Source organism: Marmota flaviventris, chromosome 14 (genome assembly GCF_047511675.1).
Source record: "Marmota flaviventris isolate mMarFla1 chromosome 14, mMarFla1.hap1, whole genome shotgun sequence".
Taxonomy (NCBI): Eukaryota; Metazoa; Chordata; class Mammalia; order Rodentia; family Sciuridae; genus Marmota; species Marmota flaviventris.
The window spans coordinates 38,806,195-38,824,028 of record NC_092511.1 but is presented as its reverse complement, the minus strand read 5'-3'; the positions used below and the strand labels follow the sequence as shown (position 1 = coordinate 38,824,028).

Here is a 17,834-nt window from a genome sequence, read left to right as displayed (position 1 = left end):
ATCATTTGGGCACCTGGGTTACTTCTAATAGTACTTAATAATCCCTCCTGCCTGTTCTCCTTCCCCGACCCCAAGTTTCTAAAAGGAAAAGAAAGGAGTAGAGAAATCTAGAAGCAACACAGAACTACTGATTGGTCAAGGTTCAGAATCACATACAAAGATTCATATGAAATACTTTAAAAAGTCACACTCTGCCTACCAACATAGTATATTCTTAAAAGCACAAAAGAAATAAATTGACCAAGGTTTAAAAACATCTTCATTTCTTAAAGCTATGCTGAATGAGACAGGAATTAGGCATTTTAAACATCAAAATGCACAGATGTATTCTTTTTTGAACTTTAACCTTAGTTTTTTCAATTCTTTCATGCTTGGGCTCTAACAAGTGTAAAATACTTTGTTAAATGCCTCTGAAATAGCATGTCTTGTTTGGTAAAATCCATCTACCTGCATTTAGTAGGGGTAATGTCTTTCTGGCTAATGTACAGTGCACAGGGTTTTCTATTCAGCACTTTGTTTACCTTCAGAAACCAAGCAGATGGGAAAAGCAGAAGGCAGAATAGCTGTGCACTTTTATGTAAGCCAAATGCTGCTAAGCCTTTTATCTAGGATCTCTAACCCTTGGCAGTATTTGTTTAAATCTCATTCAGACAGATCTGAGAAGTGGGATGAAGGTTTTAAGCTTATTTAAGTTCTTTTTCAAGGCTTACCTTTCATGACATCATGAAATCCATGCAGAGCAACACCAACATTTGTTAAGACAGAACTATAGTTTGTCCGAAGGAGTCCATCTGGTTCTGTACCTAGAAAACCAAAATCACAAACTTAAGCATTTTCCTGTCCACCATCTCCCTCTATTTGGAAGAAGATACAGTGTAAAGATTGCCTGTAATATGTTGGAAACAATGGTCCTTAAAAACCTTAACAGACATGTTCATACATAATGGTGATAAATAAAACACAGGAACATTTTAACTGGTTTGGATTTCTCATGTCCACAAACATTTTTACTAGTTAAGAACCAAAAATTAAATCTGCTAAGCAGGAATGTGTCTTAAGAGTCTGTGAATTTTCGTCTTGTTACTACATAACAAGTTTCTTGCTTTTTTTTATTCCCCACACATTATTTTTTGCTGAATATCACTAAAACATTATTATTCAAACATCATGGAGTTCTACTTCTGGCATAACAGCATGGGGGGCTCTCTGGATCTGCTCCCCACAAAACTGGTGATGACTACAAAAAAGCAATCATTCAAAGTTTCAGGAAATGGTTCTAAGGACACATAACAAATGAAGAAACACTTACTCATGAAAATTTGTAACAACTCAGCAAGAACAGCAAGAGTCTGTGGTATTTAAAACAAGACATATTGCTTCCCTTCCCTTACCAGCTCCTGGAAGTTAAGATACACCATCTCAACCTCAAGTTCAGCCAAGCACACAGCACTCCAATTCTTCTAACTCCTGGCTCAGGGGCCGGAGAACTCATCGTGTCCCCAGCTACCTGTTGCTAAAGCTAAATTCTGGACAAATGCAGCCAAGAGGTGAGAAGTGTTCCCTTTCTGCCCAGCCCCTGCTCCAGAGATGAAGATTCCAGCTGAACACGGCACTGAGAATTGGGTCTCTCATCACCCTTGCCCCTGCTCAGCAACAGGATTTTCAAAGTTCCATCTTAATAATATTAAGTCTTCTGATCCATGAAGACTTAATGGCAGGCCAAGGAGTCCTGGTTTGCTGCTCTACCACTTCCACCAAGCTCTCAGAGAGAAGTGCTGTCCCCACTGTCCCCAGCACCAGAACCATGGCTCAGAGACTTTTGCCTTGGGGAGAAGCAGTCCTGAAAATAAGAGCTCTGAACCTCTTTTCAAAGGAGCTGACAGTATGTGGAGAAGTTCAAGCCTAAGGCTCTCAAAAACTGGAGCCTGTGGTAAAAGCACAGGGGCAACTTGTAGGTTCACTAGAAATTGAAGCTAAACTGTAGGCTGGCTTACCAGAGAAAACTAGAAAAGAAGTATCAAGAAAAGCCCTCCTGGGATCAGAACAAATTTCAAACATTGACCTCAAAACCTCTACCTGCTAGTTATATGCTAGGTCTATAACTACACACATAACTTTAAGACCAAATTTAATTGGATCATCCTGTTATCAATTTGTGCCCCAAGGCATTCTGGAAACACAAGAGTAATCAGCCAGGGTATAATTAGGAAGGAGACAGCAAAGGAGAGCCCTGCCAAAACCACTGTCATCCCAGATGACAGTGTGCATGTGCAAGGCTGAACCCTCTGAGAAGCAGCATCCAGGTATAAAACTTATGCTCTAAAAACAAGAAAGTGGTGTTTAAAGAAATTAAAGAAGATATATATAAATGGAAAAACATGCCATGTCCATGGATCACAAGACTTAATGCTGTTAAGATGGCAATATTCCCTGTAAGTTTTCTAGGACTACTGTTACAAAATACCACAAATGGGTGACTTAAAACAAGAGACATCTATTTTCTCAAAGTTCTGGAGGCCAGAAGTCCAAACTTAAAATGCTGGCAGGGCCATGCTATTACCAACAACTTCTAGGAGAATGCTTTCTTGCCTCTTCCAGGTTCCACAGACCCCAGGTGTTCTTTAGCTGGTAGTAGGGCAACCACGATCCCTCCTCTGTCTTTATGCATCATTCTCCCTTAGGTCTCTGTCTCCAAATCTCCTTTCCCTTATAAGGATGCCAGTCATTGTATTTGGGCTCTTCCAGTATTACCTTACCTTATTTGATTACACCTATAAACCCTATTTCCAAATAAAGTCATACACATACATACTTGGGGTTAGAATGTCACATATCTTTTTTGAGGATACAAGTCAACCCACTCCCCAAATTGATCCATAAATTTAATGCAATTCCCATCGGAATCCTTGCTGACTTTATTGTAGAAACTGTCAAGCCAATACTAAAATTCACATGGAATTATCAGGGATCCTGCAAAACAAAACAATTTTGAAAAAGAAAAACAAAACAGGAGGACTCACACTTCCTGATCTCAAAAACCTACTACAAAGTAACAACCATCAAGACAGTGTGGTACTGGCATAGGAGACATATAAGGAACAATGAAATAGAATCAAGAATCCAGAAATAAACCCATACATCTATGGTCAACTGATTCTCAATAAAGATACCAAGACCATTTAACAGGGAAAGGATTATCTTTTCAACAAGTGAAGGAGGGACAACTGGACACAACATGCAAAAGACGAAACTGGATCTTTACTTTGCATTACATATAAAAAATAACTCAAAATAGATCAGATACCTAAATGCAAGAGCTAAAACCATAAAACTCTTAGAATATAAGTCTTTATAACCTCAGATTTGACAATCAATTTTTATATATGACATCAAAACCAGGAGCAACAAAAGAAAAATCAGATAAGGATTTCATCAAGATTAAAAAATTTTGCTCTTCAAAGGATACTATCAGGAAAGTGAAAAGACAATTCACAAAATAAAAGACAAATGTAGCAAATCATACATTTAATAAAGAACTTGTATCTAGAATATATATTTTAAAAACTCTTATAATCAATAGTAAAAAGACAACCCAATTACAAAAGGGAAAGGGTCCAAATAGATCTTTCACCAAAGAAAACATACAAATGACCAATAAACACATGAAAAGATACTTGACATCATTAGCACAGAAATACAAAGTAAAACCACGATGACTTATTGCTTCACACCCACTAGGATGGCTAAACTCAAAAAGATAATAATAAGTGTTAGGGAGAATGTGGAGAACAGAACTCTCAAACATTGTTGGTAGGAATGCAAAAATTGTTGGTAGAGCACTTTGGAAAACAGTCTAGCAATTCCTTAAATAGTTAAACATAGTTATCATATGATACAATTCCATCCTATCAGCATACACCCAAACAAAATGAAAAGATATGACCACATAAAACTCACACATGAATGTCTATTGCATCATTATTCATAATAGCCAAAGCAACTCAAATGTCCATTACCTAATGAATGGGTAAATAAAATATGTACATCATACAAGGGAATGTTATTCTGCAATAAAAAGGAATAAAGTTCCAATGCCTGCCATAATTTGAATGAATCTTGTAAACACTACGCTAAGTGAAAGAAAACAATCACAAAAGACCACATATTATATAATTCCATTGAAGACCACATACTATGATTGCATTAGTATGAAGTATCTAGATTAGGCAAATCTATGGACAGAAAGCAGATCAGTAATTGCTTAGAGCTAGGGAAATGAGGAATTGGAAAATATAAGGGTGAAAGCTAAAGAGGTAATGAAAATTATCAAAAAATTCCTACTCATGGTGCATACGTCTGTGAATATACTAAAAACTATTGAATTATACACTTTAAGTGGGTAAAATGTATAACATATCAGAAAGAAAGCTGTTTAAAAACAAACAAAAAATCAGATTACCAGGAAAATTATAGCATTCTGAAATACATCACTGAAAATAAAGTTCACTAAAATTACCTAAAAATGCTTTTTTCAAATTAGGGCAAGAGAAACAAATGGTATCTTTACTACTAAAACTTCCCTGTGCTACTTGTTGGAAAGCTGCTACAAATTCTTATGACTTACTCTTCTCCATTAAAAAGAGGAAGAGCAAAAAGGGGATGATATTTAATGTATGCTTTAGTGCCTAATATTTTACATTCTTAATAATCAAAACATTACCTCCATTTTACAAATGGGAACACAAGAGGCACACAGAGGTAAAATGTTTTGTCCAGGAGGCCAGAGGATTTGAATTCCAGTTTTTCTAACTCTAGATCCTAGTCTCCTCTTATTCTATCAAGCTAAATCATCTCCCCTTTCCAGGTTATTGTGCTTTTAAGTCCTTCAGTTTGAACCATAAGTAATAAACACACTTACTTGGCAAGGCGAGAAGAGTGACATAAGTCTGCAACTTCTCAAACACAGCTGTCATCTTTTTCATGTCCTGAGACAGCTCTAGATTTCTGGCTTTTAATGCAGATGTGCAAAGAGAAGATTCACATTCTTCTTCTAAACTAGGAACGGGCAGATTTTTTGAAAATGAGCATCCTGAACAACTTTCAATTAGCTATTAGAAATCATCTAAGTTCTCTTAATGATCATATCCAAATAAAGATTTTGGTAGAAAGAGAAATTTGACCTTATGTTTACATGGCTCCTTTTCATGCACCATGATACACAAAATTGCTTGGTGCAAATGCCAATGGAGTAACAGAGGACTAAAGAGAAGAAAACCTAGCTGGGCATAGTGGCACATGCTTGTAAAAATCCCAACAACTCAAGAGGCTAAGGCAGGAGGACTACAAGTTTGAGGCCAGCCTCCAATAAAAAGGGATTAGGATGTAGTTTAGTGCTTAAGAGCCCCTGGGTTCAATTCCCAGTATCAAAAAAAAATTTTTAAAGAAAATATCAAGGCATATGCCTATCATCTTTCCAACCTGAAAGCAGTATAAAAGCCTTAGAATTTTTTAAATGTTAAATATTTTAAATCCTTTATTTACAGGGAGGAAAAAAAAAACATTGCATATATTGAATTCCTAAAGAGAATTAAACAAGAACTATTACTACTGTCACTGCCACTAGCTGAGAGTCTCACCAAGAAACCTTTTTTAATATATGTAGTAGTTTCAAAATCAAATTTACTTAGCATGCATAAAAATACACTTTGCCATCAACAAGGTGGTGCACACCTGTAATCCCAGCAGTTCAGGAGGCTGAGGCAGGAAGATCGAAATTGTTCAAAGCCAGCCTCAGCAAGTTAGTAAGGACCTAAGCAATTTAGCGAGACCCTGTCTCAAAATAAAAAATAAAAAGGGCTGGGGAGTGGATCAGTGGTTAACCATCACCACCACCCCATTCAATACCCCTGTACCCCCCCCCAAAAAAAGTAATCATGAAAAAATATAGTAAGATAAAATTAAAATGTTTACTTCACATAATAATTTTGCAATGATTCTTTTTTTTGCAATGATTCTTAGACAGAATCTTATTAAACACAAGCCAAATCAATAAGGTATATTCGATTTTAATTGTTAAACTTCCAGAGTTAATTTCCAAAAACTATTTTAACTGTAATGAACTATATAACATGTAAGGATCTGAATTAAATTATAATTCATAATTATTCATCTAAGTTATAATCCCCTAATTCCTAAAATTCCCTCAAACACATCATAGAATTTAATTACTGAAATACTTTGTTGGGTTATAATTAAGAAATAAAATGTCTTAACATATGTTAATTTTTTTTAAATAGTAAAATGTTATATTTTCATTATCTATAAGTAATTAATCGACACTTTCTAAACCTTATTTTGCTAAGAATAAGTATATTCTAGCCAGGCACACGCCTGTAATCACAGCAGCTTGGGAGGCTAAATAAGGAAGATTGCCAGTTCAAAGCTAGCCTCAGCAAGAGTGAGGCGCTTAGCAACTCAGTGAGACCTGTCTCTAAATAAAATACAAAATAAGGATGGGGATGTGGCTAAGTGGTTGAGTGTCCTGAGTTCAATCCCCAGTACCAAAAAAAAAGAAAAAGTATATTCTTATCTCTTTTATGTTCAAGTACTATTTTTCTTTCTTTTTTAAAAAACATTTGTTTAAAGAAAGTTAAACCTAATAGAAATCTTGGTGGTTTTAGACAAAAATTTAGATTAGTTTTACATAAAAGATAAAAATTTCCAAGCAGCATTATCAAATTCACACTTATATATATTATTTTTTTCTTCCTTCCCGGAAATATTTAAGGTAGACCATTAAAGGTTCCTAAATGACACATCCTATGAGGGCTTGAGTGAAGTTTTTCATTTAGAACTTAAATAATCATCAATAATAAAAACAAGAGAATACCATCTCAAAAATACCAAAAGATAATAGATCCAAATGTAGAAGTTAACTATTATAACTCCCTTCTTGATGTTTATAGCAAAGGGATAATCAAACTCCCAACATGAAACATTTCTTTCAATAAATGTGCCATTCACAATGACTGAAAATATTTCTCATAACATCATGTGGTTATAAGAGCAATCACAGTACAAAACTAATGAAAATAAAAATGTAGCTGATAACTACAATTCAGTTTTCTTAAATACAATTTTACGCTACTCAAGCATGGTTTTCCTTCTTAACAAAAGTCCAAATCAGCTGCAGTGCAAAAAAGTCCAGCAGATCACAAGAGGCACATGTTACTATTGCATTAATTTCAGCACAAGTAAGGTTCCACCCACAGTTCCCTGGCCTCCAGGAGAAGTACCTTTTTAATTGGTAAGGAAGAATCTTCCTAAGGAAACATATATAGGACGTTAGGTGCTCTGAAAATGTTTTCAATTTCACAGTTGTCTCCTGGAAAAGAAAAAATAATCTCAAAGTTAAAAGTGCAAATGGATAAAATGGAGTTCCCATTTCCAGAAGTAAAACAAGCAAGAAAATTACCAGGACAGTCACAGTATCCTCAGTAATACTTTCAAATAAATGAAGCATTCCTTCCTCAAGGGGGCGGACATAAGACGCATTTTCATGCAGGTATTGTGAGAACTAAAAAAAGAGGGAAGAAACTGTAAATTAATTTACTGGAAAATAACAAACATCAGCACATTTGTAAATGAGCCCACTGAATTGTAAACCTAAATGCTTTTTTTCAAGTTTTCTGGGAAATTTGGCTTTTACCCAGATGGTAATACCTCTACTACCCCCAAACCTCATCCCATTCCAAAATGAGAAAACAGAAAGGGGTGACACAATAAACAACCAGGCATGGGAGGAAATGGAGAGAAGACAGGGCAATACAACCCAGCACCAACAGGTGGCATTCCTCAAACACTTTCCTCTCCCAGGGCTGCCAGTTTGAAAAGGGATAAAAAAAAAAAAAAAAAATAGTAAGATCTGAAAACCAATACTATATGACATAGATTTTGTGCTATGTGTCTCATTTTTTAAAAATAAAGCTTTTTAAAAATAGTTTATTATTTTTATTGTATATGATATTCAGGGTTAACAAGTAACAGGAATGTAATTATTAAAAAGAGGACATAAAAATTTTTATAATGATCACTGATATCTTATTATGGCTTAAAAGGACTGATTCATTATGAAGAATAGATTTCAAGAGCTATGGTTGTAGCTCAGAATGGAGCATATGTTCAGCATGCACAACCCTGGGTTCAATCCCTGGCACAAAAAAAAAAAAAAAAAAAAAAATCAGAAGAAAACTCCCAGAGTTATTTTAATTTAGAAGCAAAAGGGTAACTTTTAGCTATAAAATATTTCAGATAAGTATTCTATAATGGCTCCAATTTCAATTTCTCAGTATAAAAATGTAAGGTCTCATTCTGTACAAACATGATTCAACTGACCCCACTGCAAAGTATACAGATGTATTTGTCCTGGGCAACTCACTCAATCTCTCTGGGCTTCAATCTTTATAGCTGTAAAAAAAAGATGAACTCTAAGCTTACAGGTCTCAAGGACTACTTTATGATTCTACGAACAAGTTGAAATATTTTGGTCATCTTTTAACAAATGGTTTCTGAATCTCTTTCAATTTTATAAACTTATTAGAAAAATCATAAAGGGCCTTTCATAGGCTAAAACACCAACATTTTACCTTTGAGAATATTGAGGAAATACATGAGTTCTTCAAAATAATGAAGTGTCCCAGAGAAACTAAGGTCAACACATTTGATTCTCACCCTGCATATAATATGGCAACACACTAAAATAGTAGGCAAAGAACCAATATAAAGTAAAAATTTTTTTTGGTATTATAGAAAGTATAACTTTCTATATGAAAATACAGAGTACTGTTTTTCCTATGCAGGTCTTTTAAAAGTTGTTTCCCATAGTGATATTTAAAGATCATTTCAAAGACCCAAATTTAATTTTATGAATTTCAGTAGATTCATGGAGTCAGACCAAAATTGATGAAAACCACCTTCTGAAGGCTCATATGTATAAGGCATAATGATGCTGATAAGAGCTAACTTTCACAGAGTTCTCATTATATGCCAGACTTTCTTCCTAGCACTTTACACATATTATCTCATATAATTTTTCAGACACACACAACTGTGAGGTAAGTACTCTATCCCTTCACTTTAAAGATGAGGAAACTAAAGCACAGAGAGGGAAAATAAGTCTCCCAAGGGGACATAGCTGGACAGTGGCAGAATGGACTGGGACCCCAAGAAGTCTAACTCGAGGATCCAAGTCTTTGCTACACTAATTGGCACTTTGGGTATTCACAGATACAAATACTGCTCAACTGCTGGAAATACCACATAATACATGGCGGGGCAAGAGAATTGGGAAGAAGAATCACATACAGTAGGAAGAGTGGCATTCATTTCAGATCACCACATTATCGAGCCCTCAAAGTATCAAGATCCCTCGACTTCCTTCCTGTGTGAGAGCTGGCCTTAAATATGGCCCCAATGATCCCCATGTATTCTTGTATACCACCCTTCTCACATTGTTTGGGGGTTAGTTTGTGTGACCAATACAATGTGGCAGAAGTGATGGTATGTGGCTACCAAGGCACTGTCATAACAGGCAGTGTAGCCTCCACTTCACTCTCTCTTGGATCATTCTCTCTTGGGTAAGTTAGCTGCCGTTTCATGAGGGCACTCAAATAGTCCTGTGGAAAGGAGCATTTACTGAGAACCAGGCTTCCAGCCAACATTCAACACCACTGAGGGAGGGAACCGCCTTAGAAATAAATCCTCCAAATCCAGTCAGATCTTTCGATGAATGCAACCCCAGTGAAACCTTATCAGAAATCTTAAGCCAGAGACCTTCCAACTAATTAGCTCCCAAATTTCTGACCCACAGCAACAGTGTGAGACAATAAGTATTTGTTGTTTGAAACTACTAAATTTGGGGGCAATTTGTTATAGAGTAATACATAAGAAATACACTCATTCACATTTATTTTACCTTTTCAGTTAAATGAAATTTTGCAAGCCTAAATTCTATTTTGGAATTAGCTAGGGAGAAAAAAGGAAAGAAAGGAGCAAAATCAAGCAAGAAAAAAAAAAAAAGCATATATGGACTGAAGCAACATTCAAACCTCTTCCTATTCCATGTTAAAAACTCACAAACCCTGGACTAGGGTTGTGGTTCAGTAGTAGAGCAGTTGCCTCACATGTGTGAAGCACTGGGTTTGATTCTCAGCACCACATACAAATAAATGAATAAAATAAAGTTCTGTCAACAATTAAAAAATATTAAAAAAAAAAAAAACCCTCACAAACCCTGAAAATGCCTTCCAGTTTGAACTGGATAAGCAGTTTCACTCCCGTTCCTCATCCCAAGAGGAAGAAAAAAACCTATGTACCACACAAGTTTGATTTTTTGTTTTTGTTTTTTGTGTTTGAACATGACCAAGGATGAAGGTTACACAGGGACCACAAATAGGAAGAGAGAAAAATGCAAGCAAATTAATCTTTCCAATAATAGAATGGGATTTCTCATATGTCACCCCTAGTCAAAAAGTTGCCAAGGCTTCAATTCTATAAATAAAGTGAAGGTCTATGCCTTAGTCTACCCTCAGGGACCCCCCAGGCCCTCTCTACTTTTTCTCTTTTCGATCTTACCTCCCGTTCCTCCCCTCTATGAACACTGGCCAAGACTACTTGTTCACTTCTCCTCATTTCCGCTTCCTCCTTCCTATTTCCTGATTTTGCTCCTGCAGTTCCCCTTTCTGGGGGAAAAAAAATATCCATCCCTCTTCTCTATCCTATTTGAATCCAGTTCATTCTCTAAGGTCCATTCAAATTCCTAAAGAATCTTTCCCAGAGGATACTACCCATGGCAATCTCCCTTGCTAAGGATATCAGATGCCTTATTGGCCACATCCCTCATTCACGCACACTGAGATCTTTCAAAAACTCCCCTAGTATTTCAATTCTTAAGAATCTCCATTTCTGCCATATATTGCCTTGAGAGTAAAGACAATGACTTGTGGTTTTTTCCACATCCTCCTCAGTACTTGGCTCATGCACAGAAAGTGGTCTGAAAATACACAGCTCCCTATTTGTTCTCTCAATATGTTCAGGGCAACAAAAAGCATTCTAAATTAAATTTACCTTTTGATTCAATGGTGATATAGTGTCTATGGCAGAATCAACAGGAAAAATCTGAATCCTCTGTTCTGTATAGGTGTGAAAGTTCAGAAGAGCTGTCACAAGATCTTGAACAAAAGCCAGGGCCTGCCCAGCAATATCTCGCATCTTCAGCTTTAAAATGAAAAGTGCACTCAGTTGAGGTCACCTAACAATTATTATTCTAAAACAACTTTATTAAGCCTATTCTGGAGAAAACCCTTGAATTCTACTGTGATGGTTCCTTATTAATTTGATCCTATTTGAATTTTAATATTCCTATCTAAAGTAAATTAGAAAGATACCAGTCTTTGGCAAACACACCCCCAACCATTTAACCTTGGCTATTTAAGTGCAAGGTCCAACAACATTAAGAAAAGCATGGTTCAAAAATTAAGGTATCCCATTATTCAGTTCTAATGTTACCAGATAAGAGAGACATCAAAAATTTGTATTACTCATTAATTCAATAAAAAGCAAATTACACAATTTAAAGCAATCTATGAGAAAGTAAAGCAATGGTTTAGCACACTAAATAGAAGCCAAAGAACTGATTCTTGTTTCTGGAAAGTTTAACATACATATGACTGAAATAAAAACAGAACTTTGTCTTTTACCTGATGCCTCCTATTGTGGAGTGGAACATTGAGCGCGTTATACTGACTATACTCTACAAAACAAAAATGAAGCGCATTAGGTCTCTCGTTTTAAATTTACAGAAAAACAGCTTAACTACAAACTAACAAATGCTCTGCAGCAAAATCAGCTTCACATGAGAATTTTTTAAAAAATATTTATTTTTTAGTTTTAGGTGGAGACAATATCTTTATTTTATTTTATTTTTATGTGGTGCTGAGAATTGAACCCAGTGCCTCACACACGCTAGTCAAGCACACTACCACTTGAGCCACATACCCAGCCTAACACATGAGAATTTAAAATGATCAGCAACATAATCACAGTATGGGAATAACAAAATTTATATGGAGTCAGTAATTTCTCAGATAAAATGATACTTATACCTTTTTTTTTAAACTTCAGGATAGGAGAACAATTTCTGTGTCTCCACTTCTAAGAAATAATTTTAAATACTTTTTTGGGGCCTATCAAGATTATTTAGAAAGGCTCATGATGTTCTTGCTATCATCACTCTGACTTCTATGATAACCCTGCACACAGCAGCCACATTAATCCTCCAAAAAATACCAATTTTTAAACACTACAGTGTTCAGAAATCTGTCACCATCTGCTACTCCTGATTCCAAGGAGGCAATCCTCACTTTCTTGGGATGGTTTCACTGTCTTCCTCATGGTCCCACTCTCCATGCTCCAATCTGTCATCAACCCGTGATGGCTTCCTAACACCTGGCCTCACACTTCCTACGCTCCTCATTTTAATGATGTCATCTCTACTCACCACTTCATCCAATCATACTGCTATCCTCTGCCATGTCCTCAGTCAGAATGCCCCAGGCCAAAGTCAGATTCTGAAAGTTCCTGCACCTTTCTCACCCAAAGCTCTCTAATGCCCCCACTGCTATGCATTCCCAGCTTCCTCTCTGTCCATCAATACTTCTCCTATCAACTCTGATGGAGTCCTGCTGCTCCCCTGACCCCAGGCCTTGTCTTTCGCTAACACAAAATGCTTTCGCTAACACAAAACCAGAGCTGGGTCTGCTATAATATATTTTGCCTAACTGCAGGGGAACATCAACTCCACTCTGTGATCCAGGATTTCTTTGCTGTGTTCCTATGATACTTCCCATGATAGCCACTCCAACCTTTTCCAGTTTAAGCCCTGGATACCATTCCTCACCTCCACTCCTGCTTCATGGATGGGATGGCCTCCCCCTTGCCATGCTAAGAGCACCAGAGCCAAAATGAAAGGGATCTTACCCTGCCCAGCTTCCATCTCAGAGTCTGTGGCTCACATATCCTTTCCTCAGCTAATCCTCCTCTTGGGCCCTTAGCAACAGCTGCTCCTGACCTGCTCAGGGACAAGATACATCAGTCCGTCCCTTCCTCCTTAGTGTCACCTCATTACAAAAAAAAAAAAAAAAAAAAAAAATTGTTGCAGCTCACTTACCTCCACAGTGATTTCTCTTTCACCTACACCATACTTAACATACTGCCCTCACCCGACCTCCATGCACACAAACTTTTCTTTTACTTTGCTAGTCTGTTAGGCTCTCATCTATTTCCATTTCCATTTTCTTCATTCCCATGGCTCAAAAAACAGAATTGCCTATTTCCCCATCACCCATTCACCTACATGGAAGCACTACCTCAAAGATTTCTAGTCCTCTCAAAGTCACAAAATCAAATCACTAAAACCAGCTGCCTCCACCACCATTACTCTTATGACCTTTCCACATTAATATGCAGAATTGACCAACACCACTGGATGAAACACTTTCTTCTCCTGATTCTATTTCATTCCATTTCTCTAGCTTCTCTCCACCACAGTCTCTCCCCTCCCCACCCCCACACTTCCACCCCCATCACTGAGCTGGAGAAATCAACACAGGTAACTGACCATGGTCTGAAACTAGAGCCAAAATAAACCTTTCCTACATTTAAGTTTCTCAGGCATTTTGTCAGATAAATAGAAAGCTAACACATCTACCTTCATTAAATTTTTAAATTTTATTTATTTATTTACTTATTTATTGGTACTGGAGATTTAACCCAGGGGTACTTTACCACCAAGCTACATTCTCAGCCCTTTTCATTTTTATTTTGAGACAGGGTCTCACTAAGTTGCTTAGTGCCTCACTAATTTGCTGAAGCTGGCTTTGAACTTGTAATCCTCCTTTCTCAGTTCCCAAATTGCTGGGATTACAGGTGTGTGCCACCACACCCAGCTCATATTTACCTTTTATTTCTGTCAAATGAACCACAATCTTTCCCCTTCACCGCCTCTTTCTTCCTAACCTCCCTGAAAGAACCAAGCTATTCTAATTCCTTCCACAAAATTCCTCCACAGTGACTTCTCTTGCACCTGTACCATACTTAACCTCTGCCCTCACCCTGTCCCCCATTCACACAAACTTTTGTTGAGCCTGACAGCCTAGGACCAAGCCTCCATGATGGCACACCAGAACTATCATCACAAAAGCCTCAACCTCCCTTTTTCCCACTCCAAGGCAATCTACACTCTATCACTGGATTAGCCTTGTGGAGTACATGAATCTCATCAGGACAGTGCCTGGCTCAAAAATCTCTCCAACAAACAATGGCCTTATAAACAAAATCCTAAGTCCATAGCCCAAAATTCTAGGGTCCACTCCCACTCTCCCTTTCAGAACTAACTGTAACTGCCCTCTGCATCCCACTCCTAACCCCCATTACACTTAATTACTGTTCCTGGGGTCATGTTGGAACTCTAGGCCCACATATCATACTCTGCACAAATTCTCTTGCTTGTTCTCCCTCTTCTCTGTCCAATAATCTGCTTACACACACACAAGCCTGACTCAAGCACACTTACTCTGGGAAGGCTTTCTCAAACACCCACAGAATAATGTCACTTTCCTCTAAAACTCCAAGTGGTTCTTTATGGCACAGTCTAGCTTGTATTTTCTATACAGACACTTCTATATCTATCTTTGCCCTATAGACCATAAATTCCTTGAGGGTACAGATTTCTGTCTTACAAATGTTTGCATCTCCTATGCTACCTACCCATCTAGGCACTCAGCAAATGATCTCTAAATATTTTGGGAACTAAAAGTAGCTAATCCATATGTGACATAAGGACCTAAAACCAAGTGACAACTAGTATTGGAAAAGAAAGGATGAAGAGATTCAGGAAGAAGTTATTAGCACCTGATGACTAACCAATACAAGGCTTCAAATGAAAAATTTAATACAAAGATTTCAAATTCAAGGAAGCAAAGTATGCTAATTTTTTTTATTTTTCTTTTTTTGGAGGGGCGGGGTACCAGGGATTAAACTCAGGGACACTCAACCACTGAGCCACATCCCCAGCCCTATTTTTATATTTTATTAGAGACAGGGTCTCACTGAGTTACTTAGTGTCTCACCTTTGCTGAGGCTAACTTCGAACTTGAGATCCTCCTGTCTCAGCCTCCTGAGTTGCTGGGATTACAGGCGTGCGCCACCTCACCCAGCAGTATGCTAACGTTATTTACATTAATACAGAAGCCAGAAACAGATGTTGTTTTCAAAAAATTAATTTCAATCATGTGATCACAGAAAAAGAAAATGTGCATTAATTTAAATATAAGTTTCAAAATCCAAACAAATATTTTCTTCACTTTCAAGATCTTGACTTAATTCTTACACAAAAGTTACTAACTTGGCACCTATTACAAATGTAAGGTATTATCTAGTTTTTCATTTGTTTTTTGCAGTAATGGCAATTGAACCCAGGGCCTTACACATGCAAGGCAAGTAATCAAGTGATACACCACTGAACTATATCCCAAGCCATTTTCACTTTTATTTTTGTTTTGTTTTAGTGTTGGAGACTGAACCAGGAGCACTTTACTACACAGTTACATCCCCAGCCCTTTTTATTTTTTAAATTTGAGATAAGGTCTCACTAATTTACTTATGGCCTCATTAAATTACTGATGCTGGCCTCACACTTGTAATCCTCCTGCCTCAACCTCCCAAGTTGCTGAGATTACAGGCATGAAGTAAGCCCAGCCCTTTTTATTTTTGAGACATGGTCTCACTAAATTGCCCAAGCATGACTCAAACTTTTGATCTTTCCACCTCAGCTTCCCAAGGTGCTGGGAGTACAGGTATGACCCACCACACCCACTTGTTGTACCATTTTTGTATTTTTTTTTTTTAAGTTCTTTTTTGTTGCTCTTGGATGTGTAAGTTACCAGACCATGCCCAGAATAAAGAGAAAGCCGGGCTTAACCAAGGCAGCTTCCTGACTGTCACTGGGGACAGACTGAAGGCCAATACCAGGCTGAAAAGATCTACCTCCCACTACCAGTATCTCCCCACCATAAACAACAACTTTGCTCACACAAATATTTGACTACTTTATGTGCAGGTTCATTTTTACCATGAGATATGATAAATATGTGCAATACAAAGATATGGATTTGGGTTTTTTCCAAGAAGACTGACTCTGGAGTGATTGTATGTCATTTAAAATCCCCCTATATAATATGAGAGCCTAAGCTAAGGAAAAGAACAAAAAGAAAGCAACCCTTTGTTCAGCCAATTAAATTTGTTGCCAAAGTTATTAGAATTGTTTTAATTAGTTGGCTACCACAAAGAGGTTCAAAGTTGCAAATAACAGAAAACTGTTCACAATACCTACTTGTATCATTAAAAGGTACTTTTTCATTGATGATTGATAAGGATTCCTCCAATCTACCTGACAAATCTTCATGAAGACTCTTTAACTGTAACTGACTGAAAGAAAAAACATAAAACCACATTATCTCCTGTCAGACAGTGAAACATCATTTGCTTATTACCTCAACAGCTGGTTTCATGCTCTCAGAGAACTGTGCCTGACATCTGGGACACTCTGAGCAGAGAGTTGTTAAAAGATAACGATAAGAGAAACACTATGCCTGAATTCCAAATCCCCTGAGACTTCTGCAGAATGGTGTGAGAGTCTGGAAGAATTCATCATAGTCCCAGTATCTTACAAAACTTAATTCTTCCCAGATCAGAGTAATCTTAGAGCCACTTCAAAAGCATAAGTTTTCTCTTCATACCACATAAATGTTTGTTCAGTATTACTCCAAAGTTTTTATTAAAAGTATTATATCAGATTTCTTCTCTTGAGCGTAAAATCTGATGATTTGTTTTGATTCAATCATGAGCAGAGGTACACATCTAAACCATTCATGTAATTCTACCAATTCATGTAATTCTACCAAAGCAACTGAAAAGAAGCAAGAAATTCATTTGAGGGGTCCTATTAAAACTTAAGATATTATGTTACATACTAAATAAATGCTGGAGTATGACTTCAGCATGCACTGCTAAGTAATAATTTTGATGTAGATATCCCTAAATTATATCATATAATATTTACTTTTTTTTATTATTGGTTGTTCAAAATATTACATAGTTCTTGATATATCATATTTCACACATTTGATTCAAGTGGGTTATAAACTCCCATTTTTACCCCGTATACAGATTGCAGAATCACATCGGTTACACATCCACTGTTTTACATATTGCCATACTAGTGTATGTTGTATTCTGCTGCCTTTCCTATCCTCTACTATCCCCCCTCCCCTCCCCTCCCCTCCCCTCCCATCTTCTCTCTCTACCCCATCTACTGTAATTCATTTCTCCCCCTTGTTTTTTTTTTTCCCTTTCCCCTCACTTCCTCTTGTATGTAATTTTGTATAACAATGAGGGTCTCCTTCCATTTCCATGCAGTTACCCTTCTCTCTCCTTTTCCCTCCCACCTCTCGTCCCTGTTTAATGTTAATCTTCTTCTCATGCTCTTCCTCCCTACTCTGTTCTTAGTTGCTCTCCTTATATCAAAGAAGACATTTGGCATTTGTTTTTTAGGGATTGGCTAGCTTCACTTAGCATAATCTGCTCTAATGCCATCCATTTCCCTGCAAATTCCATGATTTTGTCATTTTTTAATGCAGAGTAATACTCCATTGTGTATAAATGCCACATTTTTTTTATCCATTCATCTATTGAAGGGCATCTAGGTTGGTTTCACAGTC

General features: G+C 37.0%; 1 protein-coding gene across 1 annotated transcript in view; it reads right to left on the bottom strand.

Moving 5' to 3' along the window:
* Positions 1-17,834, bottom strand: part of Ppp1r21 (protein phosphatase 1 regulatory subunit 21) — a 66,722-nt gene that overhangs the window by 29,448 nt on the left and 19,440 nt on the right. The window contains exons 7-13 of the mRNA XM_027934418.3: positions 16,448-16,542; positions 11,757-11,809; positions 11,125-11,274; positions 7,475-7,576; positions 7,296-7,384; positions 4,919-5,055; positions 711-803 (exon numbers count right to left, since the gene is read on the bottom strand). Coding sequence (XP_027790219.1) covers positions 711-803; positions 4,919-5,055; positions 7,296-7,384; positions 7,475-7,576; positions 11,125-11,274; positions 11,757-11,809; positions 16,448-16,542 — 719 coding nt within the window. The remainder of the gene's footprint in view (positions 1-710; positions 804-4,918; positions 5,056-7,295; positions 7,385-7,474; positions 7,577-11,124; positions 11,275-11,756; positions 11,810-16,447; positions 16,543-17,834) is intronic.